This window comes from Hypanus sabinus, chromosome 29 (assembly GCF_030144855.1).
Source record: "Hypanus sabinus isolate sHypSab1 chromosome 29, sHypSab1.hap1, whole genome shotgun sequence".
NCBI lineage: Eukaryota > Metazoa > Chordata > Chondrichthyes > Myliobatiformes > Dasyatidae > Hypanus > Hypanus sabinus.
The window spans coordinates 30640805-30662025 of record NC_082734.1 but is presented as its reverse complement, the minus strand read 5'-3'; the positions used below and the strand labels follow the sequence as shown (position 1 = coordinate 30662025).

At 43.1% G+C, this 21221-nt stretch overlaps 2 protein-coding genes across 2 annotated transcripts; both read left to right on the top strand.

The window, feature by feature from the left end:
- The first annotated feature begins 13249 nt into the window (after window positions 1-13249).
- On the top strand, window positions 13250-14527 carry LOC132383192 (histone H1-like). Its single transcript, XM_059954080.1, has one exon. It carries the CDS (start codon window positions 13297-13299, stop codon window positions 13918-13920), a length of 624 nt encoding a protein of 207 aa, XP_059810063.1. The 5' UTR covers window positions 13250-13296; the 3' UTR covers window positions 13921-14527.
- Window positions 14528-14751: 224 nt separating this feature from the next.
- Window positions 14752-16709, top strand: LOC132383194 (histone H3). The gene has a single exon (XM_059954083.1). The coding sequence runs from the start codon at window positions 15344-15346 to the stop codon at window positions 15752-15754; it is 411 nt and encodes a 136-aa protein (XP_059810066.1). The 5' UTR covers window positions 14752-15343; the 3' UTR covers window positions 15755-16709.
- Window positions 16710-21221: the final 4512 nt, after the last annotated feature.

Here is a 21221-nt window from a genome sequence, read left to right as displayed (position 1 = left end):
CCATTAAAACGTTATCCTCTGCCAATACACTTATGGTCTTTATTTTTGGAATTTCCTACCCTGGGGGAAAGGACTGTGACCATCTACACTATCTACATCCCTCATGGTTATATAAATCTCTTTAAGGTCTCCCCTTAGCCTCCTGCACCCCAGGAAAAACAGACCCATTCTATCCAATCTCTCCACATAACTCAAACCCTCCAGTCACATCCTTGTTAATCATTCCTACTCCCTTTCCAGATGAAATACATATTTCCTGTGGCTCAGTGACCAAAACTGCACACAGTCCAGCAAGTGGAGTCTCACCAACATCTTGTACAGTTGTAACATGGCATCCAAGGTATTAAACTCAGTGCTCTGTCTGATGAAGGCAAACACACTGAATGTCTTCTTCACCACTCTATCTACCTGTATCACCACTCTGTCCCTGTTTTACAACACTCAGAGCCCTGCCTGCCATTTGCTATGTAGCCCTGCCCTGAATTAAATGACCAAAATTCTTCACCATGCACTTGTCTCAGTTCAATCCCATCTGTCATTTCCTAACCCACATTCCTAATTGGTCTATATCTCATTGTACACTTGGACAACTTTTTCACTGTCCAGTAGACCACCACCAACTTTGGTGTTCTCTACCATGTTATTAATCATGTCATGTACATTGTTATCCAAACCATCAATGTCTGTGACAAACAACAGAGCACAGATCCACCCCTACAGCTCACCACTGGTCACAGGCCTCCAATCCGACAAAAGGAAGTGAGGATGCAAATGATCCACAAATGTAGGACAGCAGACATTTCAGAGGGTCACAGGGACTGGAGGATATTACACAGCGTGATGCTACAAAGGGACTTATATTTATATATGCTCCTCTTGATTTAATATATCTTTTTAAATATATCCTTCACTTCCCTGCATTTCAGCCTATCCCAGCCTATTCCAGCCTCTCCTTATAACTTGAGCCTTCCAATCCTAGTAGCATCCTTGCGAATGTGTTTTGCACCCTCTCCAGCTGAATCACATTGGTCCTTGTAGCGAGGGGACCAAAACTACACAATACCCCAAGTGCAATCTTACCAACATCTTGTACAGTATGAAGTTAATTTTATTGTCTGAGTATGTATATGTCACCAGATAATACCCTGAGCTTAATTTCCTTACAGTCATTCACAGTAGAATAAAGAAATAGCATAAAATTAATGAAAAACTACACACAAATCATGGAAATACAAAAAGAAACAAGTAATGATAATACTGCTGTGAACATGAATTGCAGAATCCTTGAGAATGTATCCACATTAGTTCAGGAGCCTGACTGTTGAAGGGTAATAGCTGTTCCTGAAACTGGTGGTGTGGGACCTAAGGCCTCTGTATCTCCTTCCTCATGGTAACAGTGAGAAGAGAGCAGTTCTGGGTAGTGTAGGTCCTTGATGATGGATGCTACTTTCCTATAACAGTGCTCAATGTAGATGTGTTTGATTGAGGAGAGGGCTTTGCCCATCATGGACTGGGCTGTATCCATTACGTTTGTAGGATTTTCCATTCAAGGGCCCATACCAGACTGTGATGCAACCGGTCAATATACTCTCCACCACACATATATAACCATATAACAATTACAGCATGGGAACAGGCCATCTCGACTCTTCTAGTCTGTGCTGAACGCTTACTCTCACCTCGTCCCACTGACCCACACTCAGCCCATAACCCTCCATTCCTTTCCTGTCCACATACCTATCCAATTTTACTTTAAATGACAATACCGAACCTGCCTCTACCACTTCTACTGGAAGCTCACACAGCTACCACTCTCTGAGTAAAATTAAAGAAATTTAATTTAATTAAAGAAATTCCCCCCTCGTGTTACCCTTAAATTTTTGCCCTCTCTCAACTCATGTCCTCTTGTTTGAATCTCCCCACTCTCAATGGAAAAAGCCTATCCATGTCAACTCTATCTATCCCCCTCATAATTTCAAATACCTCTACCAACCTTCTACGCTCCAAAGAATAAAGACCTAACTTGTTCAATATTTCCCTGTAACTTAGGTGCTGAAACCCACGTAACAGTCTAGTAAATCTTCTCTGTACTCTCTCTATTTTGTTGACATCCTTCCTATAATTCGGTGACCAGAACAGTACACAATACTCCAAATTCGGCCTTACCAATGCCTTGTACAATTTTAACATTACATCCCAAATCCTATAATGCTCTGATTTATAAAGGCCAACATACCAAAAGCTTTCTTCACCACCCTATCCACATGTGATTCCACCTTCAGGGAACTATGCAACATTATTCCTAGATCACTCTGTTCTACTGCATTCTTCAATGCCCTACTATTTAACATGTATGTCCTATTTGGATTATTCTTACCAAAATGTAGCACCTCACACTTATCACTTAATATCTATAGACATTTGTCAAGGTTTTAGATGTCATGCCGAATCTCCACAAACTCCTAAGGAAGTAGAGGTGCTATATTGCTTTCTTCATAAAGGCACTTATGTGCTGACCCAGGACAGCTCCTCTGAAATGATAATATATAGGAACTTAGTCTAAAAGTCGAGTTAGGCCTCCTCTGGAGTATTGTCTAGGCCTCCCTTGGAATAGACACTAAAAGTATAGTTAGGCTTCATCTGGAGTAGAGTCTTGATCTCCTGTGGAGTAGAGTCTAAAAGTCCAGTTAGGCCTCATCTGGAGTAGTGTCTAGGCCTCCTCTGGAGAACAGTCTTAAACTCTAGTTAGGCCTCCACTGGAATAGAGTCTAAAAGTCTAGTTAGGCCTTATCTGGAGTACTGTTTAGGCCTCATCAGGAATGGAATCTTTAAGACTAGTTAGGCTTCCTTTGAAAAAGAGTCCAAAGATATAGTTAGGCCTCATCTGGAGTAGAGTCTAGGCCTCCTCTGGAGAACAGTCTTAAACTCTAGTTAGGCCTCCACTGGAATAGAGTCTAAAAGTCTAGTTAGGCCTTATCTGGAGTACTGTTTAGGCCTCATCAGGAATGGAATCTTTAAGACTAGTTAGGCTTCCTTTGAAAAAGAGTCCAAAGGTATAGTTAGGCCTCATCTGGAGTAGAGTCTAGGCCTCCTGTGGAATAGAGTGTAATAGTCTAGTTAGGCCTCCTCCAGAATACGTCATTCAACTCTGGTGGCTGCATTATAGGAAAGATTTGAATGTTTTGTAAACAGTTCAAAGTGCATTTACCAGGATGTTGCCTGGGTTAGAGGCATGTGCTATAAGGAGAATTTAGACAAACTTGGTTGTTTTCTCCGGGGAGATAGAGCTTCAGGGAGACCTGCCAGAGTTTATTAGATTATGAGAAGCATGAACAGAGCAGACAGCCAATATCCCCAGCGAGGGAATATCTAATATGACTGGACAAAAATTTAAGATGTGTATGGGAAAGTTCAAATGTATGGTTCAGGGAAATTATTTGACATGGAGAGTGGTGAGCAGACAGTTGAAATGTACTGCCATGGTTCGTGATGGGGATTAGTATAATACAGGCATCTGAGATGATGTACATGGATGTGCAGAGAATGGAGGCATAACACCATTGTATATGGAATAAAAATTAGTTTAGTTCAACATTTAATTATTAGTTTAATTAGTACAGCATAATATTGTGGGCAGAAGGGCCTGTGCACTGCAGTACTACATTCTATGTAGACAAGTTTCAAGGGTCATGTTGAGATAAATTGACAGATCAAGGTACATCTTTTAACCTACAAGAGATCCATTGAACAGAAGTTGTCCTTGAGCCTGGTGGTGTGTATTCTCATTCCTTTTTTAATCTTTTGGCCAGTGGAAGTGGGAAGAAGAGAGAATGATAGGGGTGGGAGGGATCTTTGATTATCATGACTGATTTCCTGGGGCAGTGGAAAATGCAGCTGGAGTCAATGGAAGGGAGGCTCATATTTCTGATAGACTGGACTGTATTAACAAAGTTCTTCTCTGATATGACTTCACAAATTACCACACCTCACTCATCTGTATTAAACACCGTTTATCATTCCTCAGCTGATTTACACAATTGGCCAAGACTCCTTTGTAATTTCTGATACCTTCTTCAGTCTCGCTGTTAGCTTAAATTAGTGATGGGATAGGCTAGGTCAGCTCCACAGGTTAGGGCTGCAAACTGCAGCAGGGTCATGCTGGTGGAGTTTGGATCTAGCCAAGGTCAATTTGAAGAGACTGTATGAAAGATAAGGAATGAATGTCAAGTGGGAAATGTTTATAGGTGGAACGGCAAGTGTCCAAGAATGTTTGGATGAAAGGTAACCTAGCAAGCTTTGGCATCCTTGGCTAACGAGAGATATTGAAGTTAAGGTCAAGACCAAAAGGAAATATACATTTCATTTAGGAGGTTAGCATCATTTGATAACTATTAGAAGATGAACAATACTCTTAGGAGGGAAACCAGAGGGTAAAGATAAGGTTTGAGGTGGATCTGGCAGGTAAGGTTAAGGAATCTCCCAAGAGGTTCTTCAGCTGTAGTGGTGGCTAGGGAGAGATTAGGTCTCCTTAGATATCAGCACAGCTTGCCAGATCTTCAGCTGCAGGAGGTGGGTGGGATTTGTAATGACTATTTCTCCTCAATGTTTACCAAGGAGAAAATCATAGCTCAAGAGATAAAAGAAACAAGTGACACTTTTGTAGGACATTCATATTACCAAGGAGGAGGTATTTGTAGCCTTAAGCACATTAAGATGGGTAAAAGCCCAGGACCTGACAGGCTTCCTTGGACTTTGTGGGAGAATAGAGAGGAAATTATGGAGCCCTTGTGGAGACACTTGCTTCATCATTAGCCACTGGTGAAGCTGCTGAAGCTAGAATGTGTTATTGTCAATCAATTGTTTAAAAGGTGCATCAAGGATAAGCCAGGGAACTACAGACCACTGAGCCTGTCATCAGGTGAGGGAATTTACTGGAGGTGATTGTGAAGGACAGAATCTACCAGTACTTGGACAGATGGAGTCTGACTGGGAGGAGCTGGCATGGCTTTGTGTGTGTGAGGAATCCAGGCTGGGAATGCCTAATGTGCCACGGGTGTCAGTCTTGGCACACTTGTTATTCTTTTTTAATATAAATGCCATATTAAAAAAAATCAAGGTTTGTGGAAGACACAAAACGAGGAGGTATTTTTGATAGTAAAGATGTTTGCAGGGAGATCTTGTCGACTTACTGAAGTGTAACTGAGGATTGACAAATGGATTACAGTTCAGATGAAGTATTTTGGAAAGTCAAACCAGGGAATGGTGGGGAACTAGGGAGTGTCACTGGAGAGAGGGATGAGGAGAACAAGAGCATTATTCATTGGCAGACCGGGCAGTGAAAGATGTGTTAGTCAGCACATTTAATCTGGGAGTTAGATGTTATGTCGACATTATATCTGCGTTTTGTTGCTCTCTGACTCTACCACCTAGCTTAGTCTCATCTTCAAACTGGCTATCCATGTCATGTACACTCTCATCCGATTTCTTTATATGAATGATGAAAAGCAATGGGCCTGGCACCGATCCCTGTAACACGTCACTGCTCACTGCTCTCTAGTCCCGAAACAACCTTCGAGCATCACACCGTCTCCGAACATGAAGACGATTATATATATCCACTTCTACCTCTCACTGGACTCCCATGTCATCTAGCCTTCCAGACTGCAGTTCCATGGGAACTTTGTCTAATTTATGTTTCATTGATACTTTTCTTGTGAATGATATAATACAATGTGTCTATGATGACCTCATCAAAATGCTGGGTTACCTCTTCAAGGAACTCGAAATTACTCTTCAAGGAACTGAGATTAATTGAGGAATTGAACAGAAAAGTAGGGTGGTTTGGTGTCAATTCTATTGAAAATTGCTGTGTGTTTCCTCACACAGTACCTGGTAACTGGATCCATGAGGTCTGACTGCTAGAGCTCCAAACAGCTTGGGCACCTCCAAAGCTTGCTGCTAAACCAGTTCATGATTGCTCATCTTTTTTCCTGATTTTAGGTAGTCTGAACCAGCTCAGGTTCCGATACAAGATCGGATTAGACTGATTTCAACCTGTATTTCCCAATTGAAATAAGTCTCGTAGACAAACTTTAATTTCCCTGTCGATGCACAAAAGCAAAGTTAAACGTGTCGATTCCCACCTTATGGGGAAAAAAACAGAGACCGAACAGAAGTATTGGTGCAAACTTCTAGAGCGAATAATTGAAGTTGTAAAGTTTTTAGCAGAACGAGGCCTTTCATTTCATGGTAGTGATGAAACTGTTGGCTGTCCTTATAATGGAAATTACTTAGGGTTGTTAGAATTACTGGCCAAGTTTGACCATATTCTGGCAGAGCAGATAAATGCTCATGCAAACCAAGGAAGGGTATGTAAAACAACATGTATTGAAAACAACATGTGAGCAACTCATCAATCTGATTGGATCCAACATACTGGATCACATTATCGGTGTGATTCTGCTCCAGATATATCTGATGTGGACCAGCTGACTTTGACTGCGCGCTATGTTTTGCCGTCTGGACCACTTGAAAGATTTGTGAAGTTTTTGGCTCGCTCAAAGTTTCCCTGACTTTTTAAGGGGAAATGAAATCGATATAAAAGACTGCCGTAGCCAAAGTTATGACAATGCCAGCAACATGAGTGGCAAGTATAGTGGCTTACGAGCACGAATTAAAGAGCTGAATAAGTGTGTGGATTACATTCCATGTTTTGCACATTCACTAAATTTGGTTGGAAAATGTGCTGCTGAATGTTGTCAAGAAACCTTAATTTTCTTTCAATTTGTAGAAAACCTGAAAACATTTCTTTCTGCTTCTACTTATCGGTGGGATTTCCTTTCTGCTGCATTATCTGATGGTGGAGCTCATTTGCCCATTGTGAAAAGAATGTCAGATACCAGGTGGTCAGCTCGTGTAGAGGCAGCAAAAGCACTTTTACACAGCTTTACTGCAATAAAACAAGTCTTGGACGACATTTCAAATAACAATGATCAGAAGGCAGAGTGTCGACAACAGGCTCATGGACTACTTTCAACCATGAAGTTGGAAACAGAAATAATGGTCGTATTGTGGGATCAAGTATTACAGCGTTTTCAAATGACCAGTGCTTCTTTGCAATCTTCTGGCCAAGACTTGAACACAGCTTGTGCACGTCATGAATCCTTGTGTGGATATATTCAAGCTATGGGGTCTACTTTTTCTGACATTGAGCAAAAAGCCAAGGATTTGACTAAGCGTGAAGATTATTAACAGCAAAATCGAAGAAGGCACAAGTGAAATCGCGCGTATGGTGATTTCCGTGGTTCCAGCACTCTTGATCCACTTGTTGAATCTCAAACGCCTTCTTGGAAGTTTAAAAGCCAAACGTTTCTTGCCATTATTGAGAGTTTGCCCTGTCAAAAAGACAGAAAGCTTATCTAAAGGTGTTTTTGGATTCCTTCAGTCATTTACACCTGAACAGATCGTAAAGAGGTCATCAAATCTTATTAAATCATATCTGGAATTTCTGGAAGAAAGTTTTGATGAAGAATTTGTGCAGTTTATTGAACTACTGAAAGCTGATCTTGCTTCTCATATTGGCGCCAAACAAGACCTTGTAGAGTTACAGTTGTACTGTTTGATAACTGACAATTCTTTGGAGTCATGTTTTCCAAATGTAGAAAATGCCTTGAGCATCTATTTGTCACTCATGGTTACCAACTGCAGTGGAGAACGCTCATTCTCAAAACTGAAAAGGATTAAAAATGCACTAACGAGCACCATGAGTCACAGATTGAACAATCTCACTCTGATGAGCATTGATCATGAACTTCTGTGTGAGATAGACATTTACAGTATCATCAACAAATTTGCTCATGCTAAATCTAGAAAATGTAACTTTTAAATTGTAGTTTTGTTACTGTTGACATTTGAAATTGATACATGTAAGTAATACTATTACTGAAGTGTCAGACATTTGTCGTATTATCTGGCTGTATAGCAAATGAAAAAATTGAACTACTTTACTATGCAAGTAAATAATTTATGTTTTTAATACTTCCATGCATTTTTAAAATTTGGGGCCCCTTTATAACATAAGCTAGTCTGGGGCCTGTAGCATAATCCGGCCCTGACTGCACGTTCCTCTATCCTCATCCGCAATGCTGATGTCGATGCAGCAACTGCCCGGAATCAAGAGGAAAACTGTCCAGAGCTGTTGCGGACATGGCCATGGGCTGGCTCAACTCCTGCAGAGGTACATTGAGCTGATGGATGGTCCCCAAGTCCAGGAAATTACTGGCTGCCCCAGAGTCCACAAAGGCATTCACCTCTCGTCAGTTCTTACCCTAAGGAAATCTCCGCCTTCAGTATGAAACCAGAATCAGTAGGGTTGGGAGTAGTGGCTACTTCTGTTAGAGTCTTCGCAACACTGAATGGTCTGCAGCTCCGAACATTCGACCTGCAGGTGACCTGCTTCCCCGCAGTAAGAGCAGCAACTTCAGCTCCAATGATGGGACCTCTCATCGACGGAGTCTTGTACAACCAATCTGCATGGACTCGATGGGACTCTGAGCAGGAGACAGGCTGGTCAGTAGATGAGGTCGGGAAGTTGAACTGAAATGTTGTGAGGCCAGGCTGTACAGTAGCATTCGATACTAGAATTGAGATATGATACGAGACTGAAGCAGACAGGGTTCTAAACTAGATGTTAGACGATAATCCGAAGTTGCGCTGATGACTGAGCACTGAAACGCAATTCGGGTGCTCTTTAAATATTAAAATCTTGACACCAAAGCAGGGCAGGCCCTGAATATTTAAAGAGCCCATACCAGCTATCGATATTCCAGAGAGTTACAGCATGTAAACCCCTGAGGCTGGCATGGTAAGGTGCATGTCATAATGTAGTCAGCATGGCTTTGTGCGCGGTAGGTCATGTCAAACCAATCTTAGGGGGTTTTTTGAGGACGTTATCAGGAAAGTTGATGAAGACAAGACATTGGATGTTGTCTACATGGATTTTAGTAAGCATTTGACAAGGTCCTGCATGGAAGGTTGGTCGGGAAGGTTTAGTCAATCGGCATTCAAAGAGGTAGTAAATTGGAATAGACACCACTTTGTGGGAGAAGCTAGATAGTGGTAGTAGATGGTTTCCTCTATGACTGAAGGCCTGTTGTGAGTGAAATCTATACCCTTTGGCTTTTTGATTCTCTATTGCTAGGTTGAAGACTGCATGCACTCATCTCTTCATGATTATATATATGTCTTTGTAATGTCAATTCCCAGTTTACTACTCACCAAGGATAGAAGATCTAGCCTGCCCAACCTCTCTCTGTAACGTAGTCCTTGATTGCCACCATTATTGTTTTACATCTTCTTTACACTCTCTGTAACTTAATTACCCATGATCCAAGGTACTTGAAGTTGTGAACTTGTTTCAGGATTTCTTTTCTTTTCCCAATCCAATCCTACAATTTAGGATATCAGGTTTCTTTGATGTTACCATTACTTCAGTTTTCTTTTTGTTTAAGGTTAGACTATTCTTCCTATATTGATGTGTGGCTGCGAGTCATGGACCATCACAAATGCAATGGAAAAAAGAATCAATGCAGCAGAGATGTGGTTCCTCAGAAGAATGCTATGCATAGGATAACTGATGAAGAAGTTCTACAGAGAACAAAAATAAAACGTGCATTACTTAAAAAAAAATCAGAAAACAGCAATCAAAATTCTTTGAACGCATCATGCAAAGAGAGGCATTAGAATATTTAGTTACAACTGGAAAGCTGGAAGGAAATAGAAGCAGAGACAGACAGAGAATGAGAATGATAGATGGATTAACATCATGGTTAGAAACAGGGGAGGCAACAACTACGATTCAGAGGGTCCGGGACTGTGATGGATGGAGAGACATGATTGCCCACGCTGAACGGCAAGGCACCTGAACACACAATTTGATTACTTCTTTCCTAGAATGAGTTGTCCAAAGCAGTACACAATATTCGAGGTTGGACTCACCAACGTCTTGTATAAAAAGAACATCACATTCCAGCTCCTATACTAATTGTCTTCACTGCTTGAAGGCCAGTGTACCAAATACTTTCTTCACCATCCTGCCCATCTGTAATGTCACTTTTGTGGAAGTTTCTGTAGGGCAAGGTTAAGATTCACGTTCAAGTTTAATTGGCTTTATTCATGTGTATCGTTGAATTACAGACAAAACAGGGTTACTTTGGGGGCCAAGGTGCAAACCATAGTATCAACAATCACACACAGCACATGCTACATATAGCATATATAATATTTCAGTAAAATATAATTCATGAATTTTAGAACATAGAACATAGAAAATCTAAAGCACAATACAGGCCCTTTGGCCAACAATGCTGTCCTGAACATGTACTTACTTAGAAATTACCTGGGGTTACCCATAGCCCTCTATTTTTCTAAGCTCCATGTACCTATCCAGGAGTCTCTTAAAAGACCCTATAGTATCCATTTCCACCATGGATGCCAACAGCCCATTCCTCACACTCACCACTCTCTGTATAAAAATTTTACCCCTGACATCTTCTCTGTACCTAGTTTGAAGCACCTTAATACTGTTCCCTCTCATGTTAGCCTTTTCAGCCCAGGGGAAAAAGCCTCTGACTATCCACATGATCAATGCTTCTCATCATCTTGTACACTATCAGGTCACCTCTCATCCTCTGCCTCTCAAAGGAGAAAAGGCTGAGTTCACTCAACCTATTCTAATAAGGCATGCTCCCCAATCCAGGCAACATCCTTGTAAATCTCCTCTGCACCCTTTCTATAGTTTCCTCATCCTTCTTGTAGTGAGGTGACGAGAACTGAGCACAGTACTCCAAGTGGGGTCTGACCAGGGTCCTATATAGCTGCAACATTACCTCTCCACTCCTAAATTCAATCCCACAATTGATGAAGCCCAATGCACTGTATGCCTTCTTAACCACATAGTAAACCTGTGCAACCTGGACTCGGACCCCAAGATTCCTCTAACCCTCCACATTGCCATGAGTCTTACCATTAATGCTATATTCTGCCATCATACTTGACCTACCAAAATGAGCCACCTCACACTTGTCTTCTGCTGAGCGAACAATGACTCCAGCATGGACACCTTGCTACATTGCCTCTGGCTTTCCAGTGGAGTGTTCAACTCTGACACCTCCCCAGAGTGACGATAAACAGGCAACACTGCAGCTTGAGGCCTGATCGAGCCCACACAGTTCCCCCAAATACTTACCAATAAACCAAAGAATAAATTTGTCTTGCAGCATTCCACATTAACAATGTCTAAATGTGATGGCAAGAAAAGTGACTAAGAGATTTACTCACTACAAGACAGCACCGCACCAAATCTCTCCAACACCTCTCTGATTCAGTCAGCAGCACAACTCACATCAAGTCCAGCTCCTCCACTTTCTCTGCCGACAAGCAACTCACTGATGGGGGTAGCCCTAAGGTACTTTAAGTTCTTAACGTCCAGCACTGTCTTGTGGTCATAAAAAAATATTTTAAAAGACAGAATACTGAATATATTATTACATCTTTGGTTGAGGCTGTAGAAGACACTGCGTCTGAGCACACCTCCATTTCACTGGAGTTGGTGTACTGTCAGACACTGTACAGTCAGAGGCTGAACCAAATCTTTGAGAGCTGGGCGTCACTTTGTAAAACGTTTCTGTTCAAGCTTCAGAACCAAGGTGACCAAGAATATCAAGATAAAGATGCAAACGCAGGATTGTTGCACAAACAGCAGATTGTGGAAAGTTATTTTATTGATTCTCTAGTATTACTGGCAAATAACATGCAGAGTTAATTGCTTATGAACTCTTGAACTATGTATTATGATTGATACTTAAATGATGGAATTCAGAAGTATACATATTTGATCAATATATGTATCCAAAGAGACAATCTCTGCATAAAAATGGCATTTCTCTGTTCAGACTTGAGAAAAGTGGCATCACTGGCAGACCGGGCAGTGAAAGACGTGTCAGTCAGGGCATTTAATCTGGGATTTGCGAGGTTATGTCTACATGGTATCTGCGCTGTGTTGCTCTGTGACTCTACCACCTAGCTTAGTGTCATCTTCAAACTGACTATCCATGTCTTCTACACTCTTTATATGAATGATGAAAAGCAATGGGCCCGGCACCGATCCCTGTAACACGTCACTGCTCATTGATCCAGTCCCGTAAACAAACTTCGACCATCACCCTCTGTCTCGTAACGTGGAGCCGAGTATCTATCCACTTCTACCTCTCCCTGGACCCCATGTCATCTAACCTTCCAGACTGCAGTTCCATGCGGACTATATCTAATTTATACTCCATTGATGCTTTTCTTCTGAATGAAGCGTCTCTAACACGATGTGTCGGTGATACCCTCATCAATTCTCTGGGTTACCTCTTTAAAGACTAGAACAGATTTGGGAGATTAACTGAGGAATTGAACAAGTAAGTAGGGAGGTCGATTATATCCCAGATTGTTGATCAAACAGCTGGAGACCGCAACGGTCTTGGTCTCCTGTTTGAGCCGAAAATGTAGCCCACGTAAAGCGGAGATTAACCCAACCCTAACCAGGGGATCAGGGCTGTGAACAGCGCCGGCCTCGGGGTGTTACTCAGCTGGGAATCTACGAATAACACGCGATAATCCGGAGAGCAGGTCGAGCGGAGAGGAAAACCTGTGCTGGGAACTGTGCTCCGGACCAACAGTTGGTGCTGTGGATGTACAGATCTGAACGGCGAGTCAGGGAGAGTGTGCTAAGAGGCCTGACGGCTTAGACTGGTATCACTGTGTTTGTGAGTCCGGTCACATCGCTGGATTTTTCATCCCCACCTAGAGAAAATAAAACAATTTGCCTGCTACGGGATGGCACAGCTTCCCAGCTGAGTCCCAAAGTGGGAATTAACCGCGAGATTTTAGTTGATTTCAATATTTCAGTCGGAAAACAGCGAACATGTCGAAGATAGCGGGAGAAATCCAGGGCAGTGCAGCAGGGAAACCGGTAAATATGGGAAACGCTGCCTTTAATTTGGACCAAACTTCCTTTGCAGTAGAGAATACGGCCTTGGGCACAGACAGACAGCGGTCTGGGTCTTGGAGATGTCCCAGTTTGATTGGAATCGGAGAGTTTTTGAGCAGAGAGAAACACAGGGAGACGGAACGGCCAGGAGAGGACTGCAGGATGTCTCCGCCCCGTCCGCTCGCTGCCTTTAAATTGCTCTGTACCGCCGCCTCTCGCTTCATTTCTCACTCACTTCGACAGAGTTTGTGCAGTGTCCGACCATGACCGAGACCGCAGAAGTGGCTCCACCGGCGGCACCCGCCGCCACACCCAAGGCTGCCAAGAAGAAGAAGACGGCCGTCCGGAAAAAGTCAACCGGTCCCAAACTGGGCGACCAGATCGACAAGATTGTGGCCGATTGCCACAGCCAGCGAGGGATGTCCGTAGCCGCGATAAAGAAGAGTTTGGCGGCCAGCGGCGTCAATGTTGATAAGCTGAGAAGTCAGATCAGGTTGACCATTAAAAGGAAAGTGGATCGCGGCTCCCTGATTCACACTAAGGGCAAAGGTGCCTCCGGCTCCTTGAAGGTCCCTAAAAAAGAAGGCGCGGGGAAAGTCGTGAAAAAAGTGAAGAAACCAGCGACCAAGGCATCTAAGACCAGGAAGGCGGTGACCAAGAAACCTGCGGCCAAGAAAACAGGTGCCAAGAAATCTCCCGCCAAACGCAAAGTGGTTAAGAAAACTGCGGTTAAAAAAGCGGCAGCTAAGAAAACAGCGACCAAGAAGACGACGCAGAAGTCCAAGAGCCCGAAGAAGGCCGCAGCCCCCAAGGTGACCAAGAAACCGGCAAAACCCAAGCCGAAGGCAAAATCTGTGAAATCCAAGAAGACAGCGGCCAAAAAGTAAATACATAAAAAACCCGAAACCAAAGGCTCTTTTAAGAGCCACCCACATCTCCCAGAAAAGAGCTGATCCTGAATCGCGCGATTCCAGATCCTGGTCGGTTTAGATGCCAGTACGAACTATTTCCAGAAAACCCGCCATCCCCGGTGCCCCGCTGACATTCGGCGTTGCCGTCCCTGTTCCTTCCCTAGTAACTGAAATAAAACAGTATGGGATATCCGGACCGAGGCTCAATCGGACATGGATGTGTTCCGCTTCAGTCTCCGTTCAAAGGGCCGTTTCTTTCTCACTTGATGCCGGGAGATGGTGGCACTGCCGGAGAATCCCTGTCTCACAGCTCAAAGGCCAACATGGAAGTTTCCCAGTTAATGGTTAATATGACTAAACTGCTATGTGTGAGGAGAAGGAGCAGGTTCTGGGCGTGGGACTGGAGAGGGATGAAATTACCCGGTAACATGCTATGACTGTTTTTGCATTACTTGTACTCGAACTATTTAATATGTACAAATATACTTACTGTAATTGATTACTTATTTACTTTTTCCTGTATTATCATGTATTGCATTGTACTGCTGTCGCTAAATTAATAAATTTCACGATATATGCCGGTGATATGAAATCTGATTCAGTGAAGGATTGGCGCTTCTGGAGGATTGCGCGGAGCGCTGTATTTCCATTCTATGTTCAGATTAAGCGTTGGAAATTAGCGGTCGGAGTATTGGGTCGGAGCTGGAAGATGAGAGGACTCTGCTCTGTTACTCCGACACCGTCTCTCTCGGGCGGGTCAGGGCGCTGTGTCTAAAAGGAGACAGTGATAATCGGTTTATCTTTGAGCAGTGACTTGGAGCGTGAAGAGAAAGAATTAGTTGTTTGCAATTGATCTTTCTATAGACAGTTCAGTTCAGTGTAGATTCCTGTATATTTTGCGGCTTTGTTTCTCATCGAAACAATTTAGGAAATGCAGTAAATAAAATAGATTCCAATTCTTTCTGCCTGACCTCCCGTTTCCGGCAGAATTGAAAAACGAGGGAATTAAAAACGATAAATTAAATCAATATGGAATTTGATAATTTACGATTGTATTAATTGCAAGAAACTAGTCACAGTTGCTCTAGAAATTGGCGGGCGATTTGAAATTGACCGGTGATCCAACCTCTGCAGTCAGATTGGCTGAACAGTGACCCTCTGTCACCAGCTTCCATATTTGGTAACTGGTAATAATTCCCACCCCCACCGCCGGGCAGCGTCAAACTGATTAAGGAAAGGCAGCCAATCACACCGCTGAAACCCTATAATGGACATCTTCATTCCAACCAACCAGAGGGAGCAGGGCGGCCCTTCATCAACGCTTTAAAAGCCAGTCCCAGCGTCTGCTCCGACACTGCAATCCTGATATTTCAGGCTGCAATCGGACTGCTGAAGGAGAATGGCCCGCACCAAGCAAACAGCGCGAAAATCGACCGGTGGGAAAGCTCCCCGCAAACAACTGGCGACCAAAGCGGCGCGCAAGAGCGCCCCAGCCACGGGCGGAGTGAAGAAGCCCCATCGCTACCGGCCCGGCACCGTGGCTCTGAGGGAGATCCGGCGCTACCAGAAATCCACCGAGCTGCTCATCCGCAAACTGCCCTTCCAGCGCCTGGTCCGGGAGATCGCTCAGGACTTCAAAACCGATCTGCGCTTCCAGAGCTCGGCCGTCATGGCCCTGCAGGAGGCCAGCGAAGCTTACCTGGTGGGGCTCTTTGAGGACACCAACCTGTGCGCCATCCACGCCAAGCGAGTCACCATCATGCCCAAAGACATCCAGCTGGCCCGGCGTATCCGCGGGGAGCGCGCCTAAACCCGACCTCGGCACCAAGCACAACAAAAGGCTCTTTTCAGAGCCACCAATCCGGCAGGAAAAGGGCTGTCAATTCCTGTTCACTAACCTTTTGTTAATCACGCTATTCCCTTCCGTCCTTTCCTTGTCGGTGTTTTGTTCAATAAGACATTACAGCTTCTCTCAAATCCCAGTTGGTTATTGTGGTTAAGTTTCCAGCCATTTGCTGTTGTTACCGTTTTGGAGATCTCCTTTAATAAATGCAGTTCATAGTGACCAGTCCCATTTCTGGCCGAGTCCATATGTTCCCGGGAATACAACAGTCTGCAGATGCTGGAATTCGATTTTTTTCACGTTGCAAGTTCGCAGTTTGAGAAGAACAAGAAGTTCATGACCTTTATACATAGGCGACCCCGGCCGCTCAATAACCAGAAACATTCAAACTTGCGAGTTAAATAATGTTACAGTAAAATAAATCTTGATCGAAGTAATGAGTAAATGCATAATTTTGCTGACTACAGATCAATAAATAATTTTCGGCGGGATTTTCACATTTTCCGGCCATCCGGGGACCTGACAGTTCCTCTCGGCGCTTTTTCTTTCTGCTCTCTGTTCACTGGTGAACAAGGCAGCTCTCTGATTAGCTTACTGCACTCATCAGAAGTGAATGAGAATTTCATCTCCAGACCCTTCATGTAACACCGATAGATCAATCTACGTTCGGAGCGGTTTCAATACGGTGGTATAATTCTCAATAATTACCCAAGGATAATTACCTAATCCACCCGTTTCTTTGAACTTTAATCCTCCAATAAAGAGTTAACATTTCAAAGAAAAGCGCACAGTGAGAGATGGGGAGGCTGAGTCAGAGTGACGGGAAGTGGATGAGTCAGTCAGAGGGATGGACAGAACAGAGGGCGGCTTCTCATATTCATCTCCGCAACGGCCAATTTCTAACTGTTTAACCACAACCTAGCAAAAAGCCCGCGCTCCGGATAAACCTGCAGACGTACGCGTTCCATATTGAAGGTCAGTTATCAGATAACATTCTGTTCACATTCCTAATTATATTCACACATGAGAATAAACTCTCATGCAAAGTTCTCTTTGCCCCTCCAGCCCCTTTTATCTCTCAGCATTTAGACAACATGCTTCATTGCATATTTTCCTGCCAAAATGTGCAATTTCACTCTCCCCGTCATAACCATAAGATATAGGATCAGAATTATGAACTTGGCCCATCGAGTCTCCTCCTCCATTTCATCACGTCTGTTTCATTTCCCTCTCAGCCCCATCTCCCGCCTTCTCCCTGTATCTCTTTATGCCTACAACAATCAAGAATCTATCAACCTCTGCCTGAATTAGACGTAAAGATGCCACAGCTTCACCACTCTGGCTTAAGAAATAACTCCTTTCTAAAATGACACCCCTCTGTTCTGAGGCTGTGTCCTGGTCCTAGACTTCCAAACCATAGAAACCATCCTTTTCACATCCACTCTATCAAAGCCTTTCAACATTCAAGTTTTCAATTAGGTCACCCCTCATTCCAGTAAATACAGGCTCATAGACATCAAACACATTTCATATGAAGAGCCATTTAATCTTGGAGTTATTTTCATGAACCATCTTTGAACGCTCACCAGTATCAGCACATCCTTTTTACAATAAGGGGCTCAAATTGGCTCAGACTACTCTAAGCGGGGCCTCACCACTGCTTTATAAAGCCTCAACATTACATCCTTACTCTTATATTCTGGTCCTCTCAAAATGAATGCTAACATTGCATTTGGCTTCCTCGCCACAAACTCAACCTGCAAATTAACTTTTAGGGAATACTGCACAAGGACACCCAAGTCCCTTTGCACCCCAGACTTTTGAATTTTCTCCATTTAGAAAAGAGTTTATGCTTTTATTTCTTTTATCAAAGCGCATGACCATACACTTCCAATACTATGCCATCTGTCACTTCTTCGCCCATTTCCTAATCTGTCTATGTCCTTCTGTAGCCTACTTCCTCAAAACTACCTGCTCCTCCACCTAATCTTCATATCATCTGCAAACTTTGCAATACAGCATGAATTCTGTCATCCACGCCAATGACATAGAACATAAAAAGACTCTCGGGGAACACCACTAGTCAACAGCAGCTGACCAGAAAAGGCTCCTTTTATTCACACTCTTTACCTCTGCCAATCAGCCATTGCTGGAATCCTTAATATAACACCACGGGCTTTTAACTTGTTAAGCAGCCTCATGTGTGGCACCTTGTCAAAGGCTTTCTGAAAATCCAAGTACACAGCATCAACCAATTCTCCTTTGTCAATCCTGCTTGTTACTTCAAAGAATTCCAGCAGGTTTGTCAGACAAGATTTTCCCTTGAGTACAACATGATGGCTACTGCGTATTTTATCATGTGTCTCCAAGTATCCCAAAACTAAATCCTTAACAATTGCCTCCAATATTTTCCCAACTACTGAAGTCAGATGATCTGATCTATAATTTTTCTTCTGCCCCTCTTTCTTTTTGAAGAGTGGTGTGACATTTGTAATTTCCCAGTCTTTCAGAACCATTCCAGAATCTAATGATTCCTTGAAAAATCATTGCTAATGCCTCCTCAATCTCTTCGCTCAGCTTTTTCAGAACCCTGGGGTGTACACCATCTGGTCCAGGTGAATTATCTACCTGTCAGTTTCCCTTCTGTCTATTAATGGCAACTTCACACACTTCTGACCCCTGACACTCAAAATTCTGGCATACTGCTAGTGTCTTCCACAGTGAAGACCGATGCCAAATAATTAATCAGTTTGTCTGGCATTTCCTTGTCCCCCATTACTACCTCTTCAGCATCATTTTCCAGCTGTCCGATATCCACTCTCGCCTCTTGTTTACACTTTATGTATCTGAAGAAAGTTTTGGTATCCTCTTTAATATTATTGCCTAGCTTACTTTCATATTTCACCTTTTCCTTTTTTATGACTTTTTAAGTTGCCTTTAATTTGTTTTTAAAAGTTTCCCAATCCTCTAACTTACCACTAATTTTTCCTTTATTATATTGCCCTCTCTTTGGCTTTACCTGGCACTCCTGATGAAGGGTTTCAGCCCAAAACGTTGTCACTACCTCCTCCCATAGATGCTGTCTGGCCTGCAGAGTTCTGCCAGCATTTTATGTTTTTCTTTATTTCCAGCATCTGGAGATTCACTTGTGTTGGCTTTCACTTCTCTTGCTAGCCATGGTTGTACCATCTTACCTTTGGAATAATTCTTCCTCTTTGGGATATATATATCCTGTGCCTTCTGAATTGCTCCCAGAAATTCAATCATTGTGGCTCGGCCATCATCCCTGCCAGTGTTTTTTTCTGACCAATTTTAGCCAGCTCCTCTCTCATGCCTCTGTAATTCCCTTTACTCCACGGTAATACTGATACATCTGTCTTTAGCCTCCCCTCAAATTTCAGGGTGAATTTGATCATATTATTATCACTTACACCTAAGGGTTATTATATCTTAAGCTCTCTAATCTCTAATCAATTCTGGTTCATTGCAGAACACCCAATCTAGAATAGCTGATCCCCTAGTTGGCTCAACCACAAGCTGCTCTAAAAAGCTATCCAGCAGGCATTCTAGAAATTTCCCTTCTTGGAATCCAGCACCAACCTGATTTTCCCAATCTACCTGCACATTGAAATCCCCATGACCATTATAACATTGCCCTTTTGTCATGCATTTCCTTTTATTACTAGTTGTAATTTGTATAGCACGTTTGCTACTGTTTGGGGGACTGTTTATAACTCTTATCAGGGCCTTTTTACCCTTGTAGTTCCTTACCCACAATCATTCAACACCTTCTAACCCTATGTCTCATCTACCCCCTCTGCCTACTTGCCTGTCTTTTTGATACAATGTGTATTCTTGGATGTTAAGCTCCCGGCTGTGATGTTCTTTCAGCTATGATTCAGTGATGCCTGCAACATCATACATGCCAAGTTCAAGTTCATCTACCTTAGTCAGTAAAGTAGGCACTTTCAAATAAAACACCTTCAGTCTTCACCCTTCTTTTGTCCACTTTTACAATGGAACTCATCCTATTGACTGCAATTTTGCCCTATCATCAGTCACTCCATACTAGGAGTCTCAGTACGCATTGCCTTTGCTTGTAAGCCAACTACCTCATCCTCAGTACAATCACTCTGCTTCCCATCCCCCTGCCAAATTAGTTCAAACCCTCGTGAAGAACTTTAGCAAACCTGCCCACAAGGATAATGCACCACTTCGGGTCCCTTTTGTACAGGTTATGCCTTCCCCAGAAGAGATCTCAATGATCCGCAAGTCTGAACCCCTGGCCTCTGCACCAGTTCCTCAGCTGCCAAATCATCTTCACTGGCATGTAGCATAGGCATCAATCCAGAGATTACTACCCTGTTTTTCAGCTTTTTACCTAGCTCCCTAAACTCTCTCTTCTGGACCTCCTCACCATGTCTATCTATGTCATCAGTGCCAATACGCACCAAGACTTCTGGATGCTCACACTCTCCCCTGAGAATGTCATGGACCCGACATCCTTGACCCTGGCACCTACCATCTGGGTGTCTCGATCGGAGCCACAAATCTCATCTCTGTTACTCTGACTGTGGAATCTCTGATTGACACTGCAGTCCTCTTCATCCCTCTGGTCAGACTCATTGCTAGAGACCCAGTCACTGTGCTCCCTCCTTGAAGGTTGTCCCACTCCTGTCCTTCTCACATCCTCCTCAATGTCCCAGTTATCAAAGCTTTGACCAATTATGTGACAAGTTTGTTTGTGTGTATATATACGTGTCTATATGTATGTGATTATACATATATGTATATATACATAGAACAGTACAGCACAAGGACAAGCCATTCAGCTGACAATAATGTGCCAAACCAGCCAAATCAAAACACCCAAACATTAATCCCTCCTACCTACACCATGTCCATATCCCTCCATCTTCCTTATATCCACATGCCTATTGAAATGACTCTTCAAAGCCTCTGATGTATTTGCCTTTAACAACATATCAGGCATCCATGAATCTCTGAGTAAAAAATCTACCCCCCCATTACCTTCAATGTATGCCCCCTGGTATTTGACATTTCAACCCTGGGAAACAGACACTCTCTGTCCACTCTATCTAAAATTTTCATAATCTTATAAACCTCCATCAGACCTCTCCTCAGCCTCCGATGCTCCAGAGAAAGCAATCAAACTTTATCCAGTCTCTCACGATAGCACACGTCCTCTAAATCAGGCAGCATTCTGGTAAAGCACTTCTGCACCCTCTCCAAAGCTGTGACATCGTTCCTACAGTGGGGCGACCAGAACTCTACACCAGATATGGCCGAACCAGTATTTATAAAGGCGCAACATAACCTTCTGACTTTTAAACTCAATACCTCGACTAATAAAAAGAAGCATTCCATAAGCCTTCCTATCATTGTGCTCTGAAGCTGCTGTTGTTCACCAAAT

Bases quoted from the DNA above. Each gene is read 5' to 3' on its own strand.
- LOC132383192 (XM_059954080.1), top strand. From the start codon at position 13,297: ATGACCGAGACCGCAGAAGTGGCTCCACCGGCGGCACCCGCCGCCACA.
- LOC132383194 (XM_059954083.1), top strand. From the start codon at position 15,344: ATGGCCCGCACCAAGCAAACAGCGCGAAAATCGACCGGTGGGAAAGCT.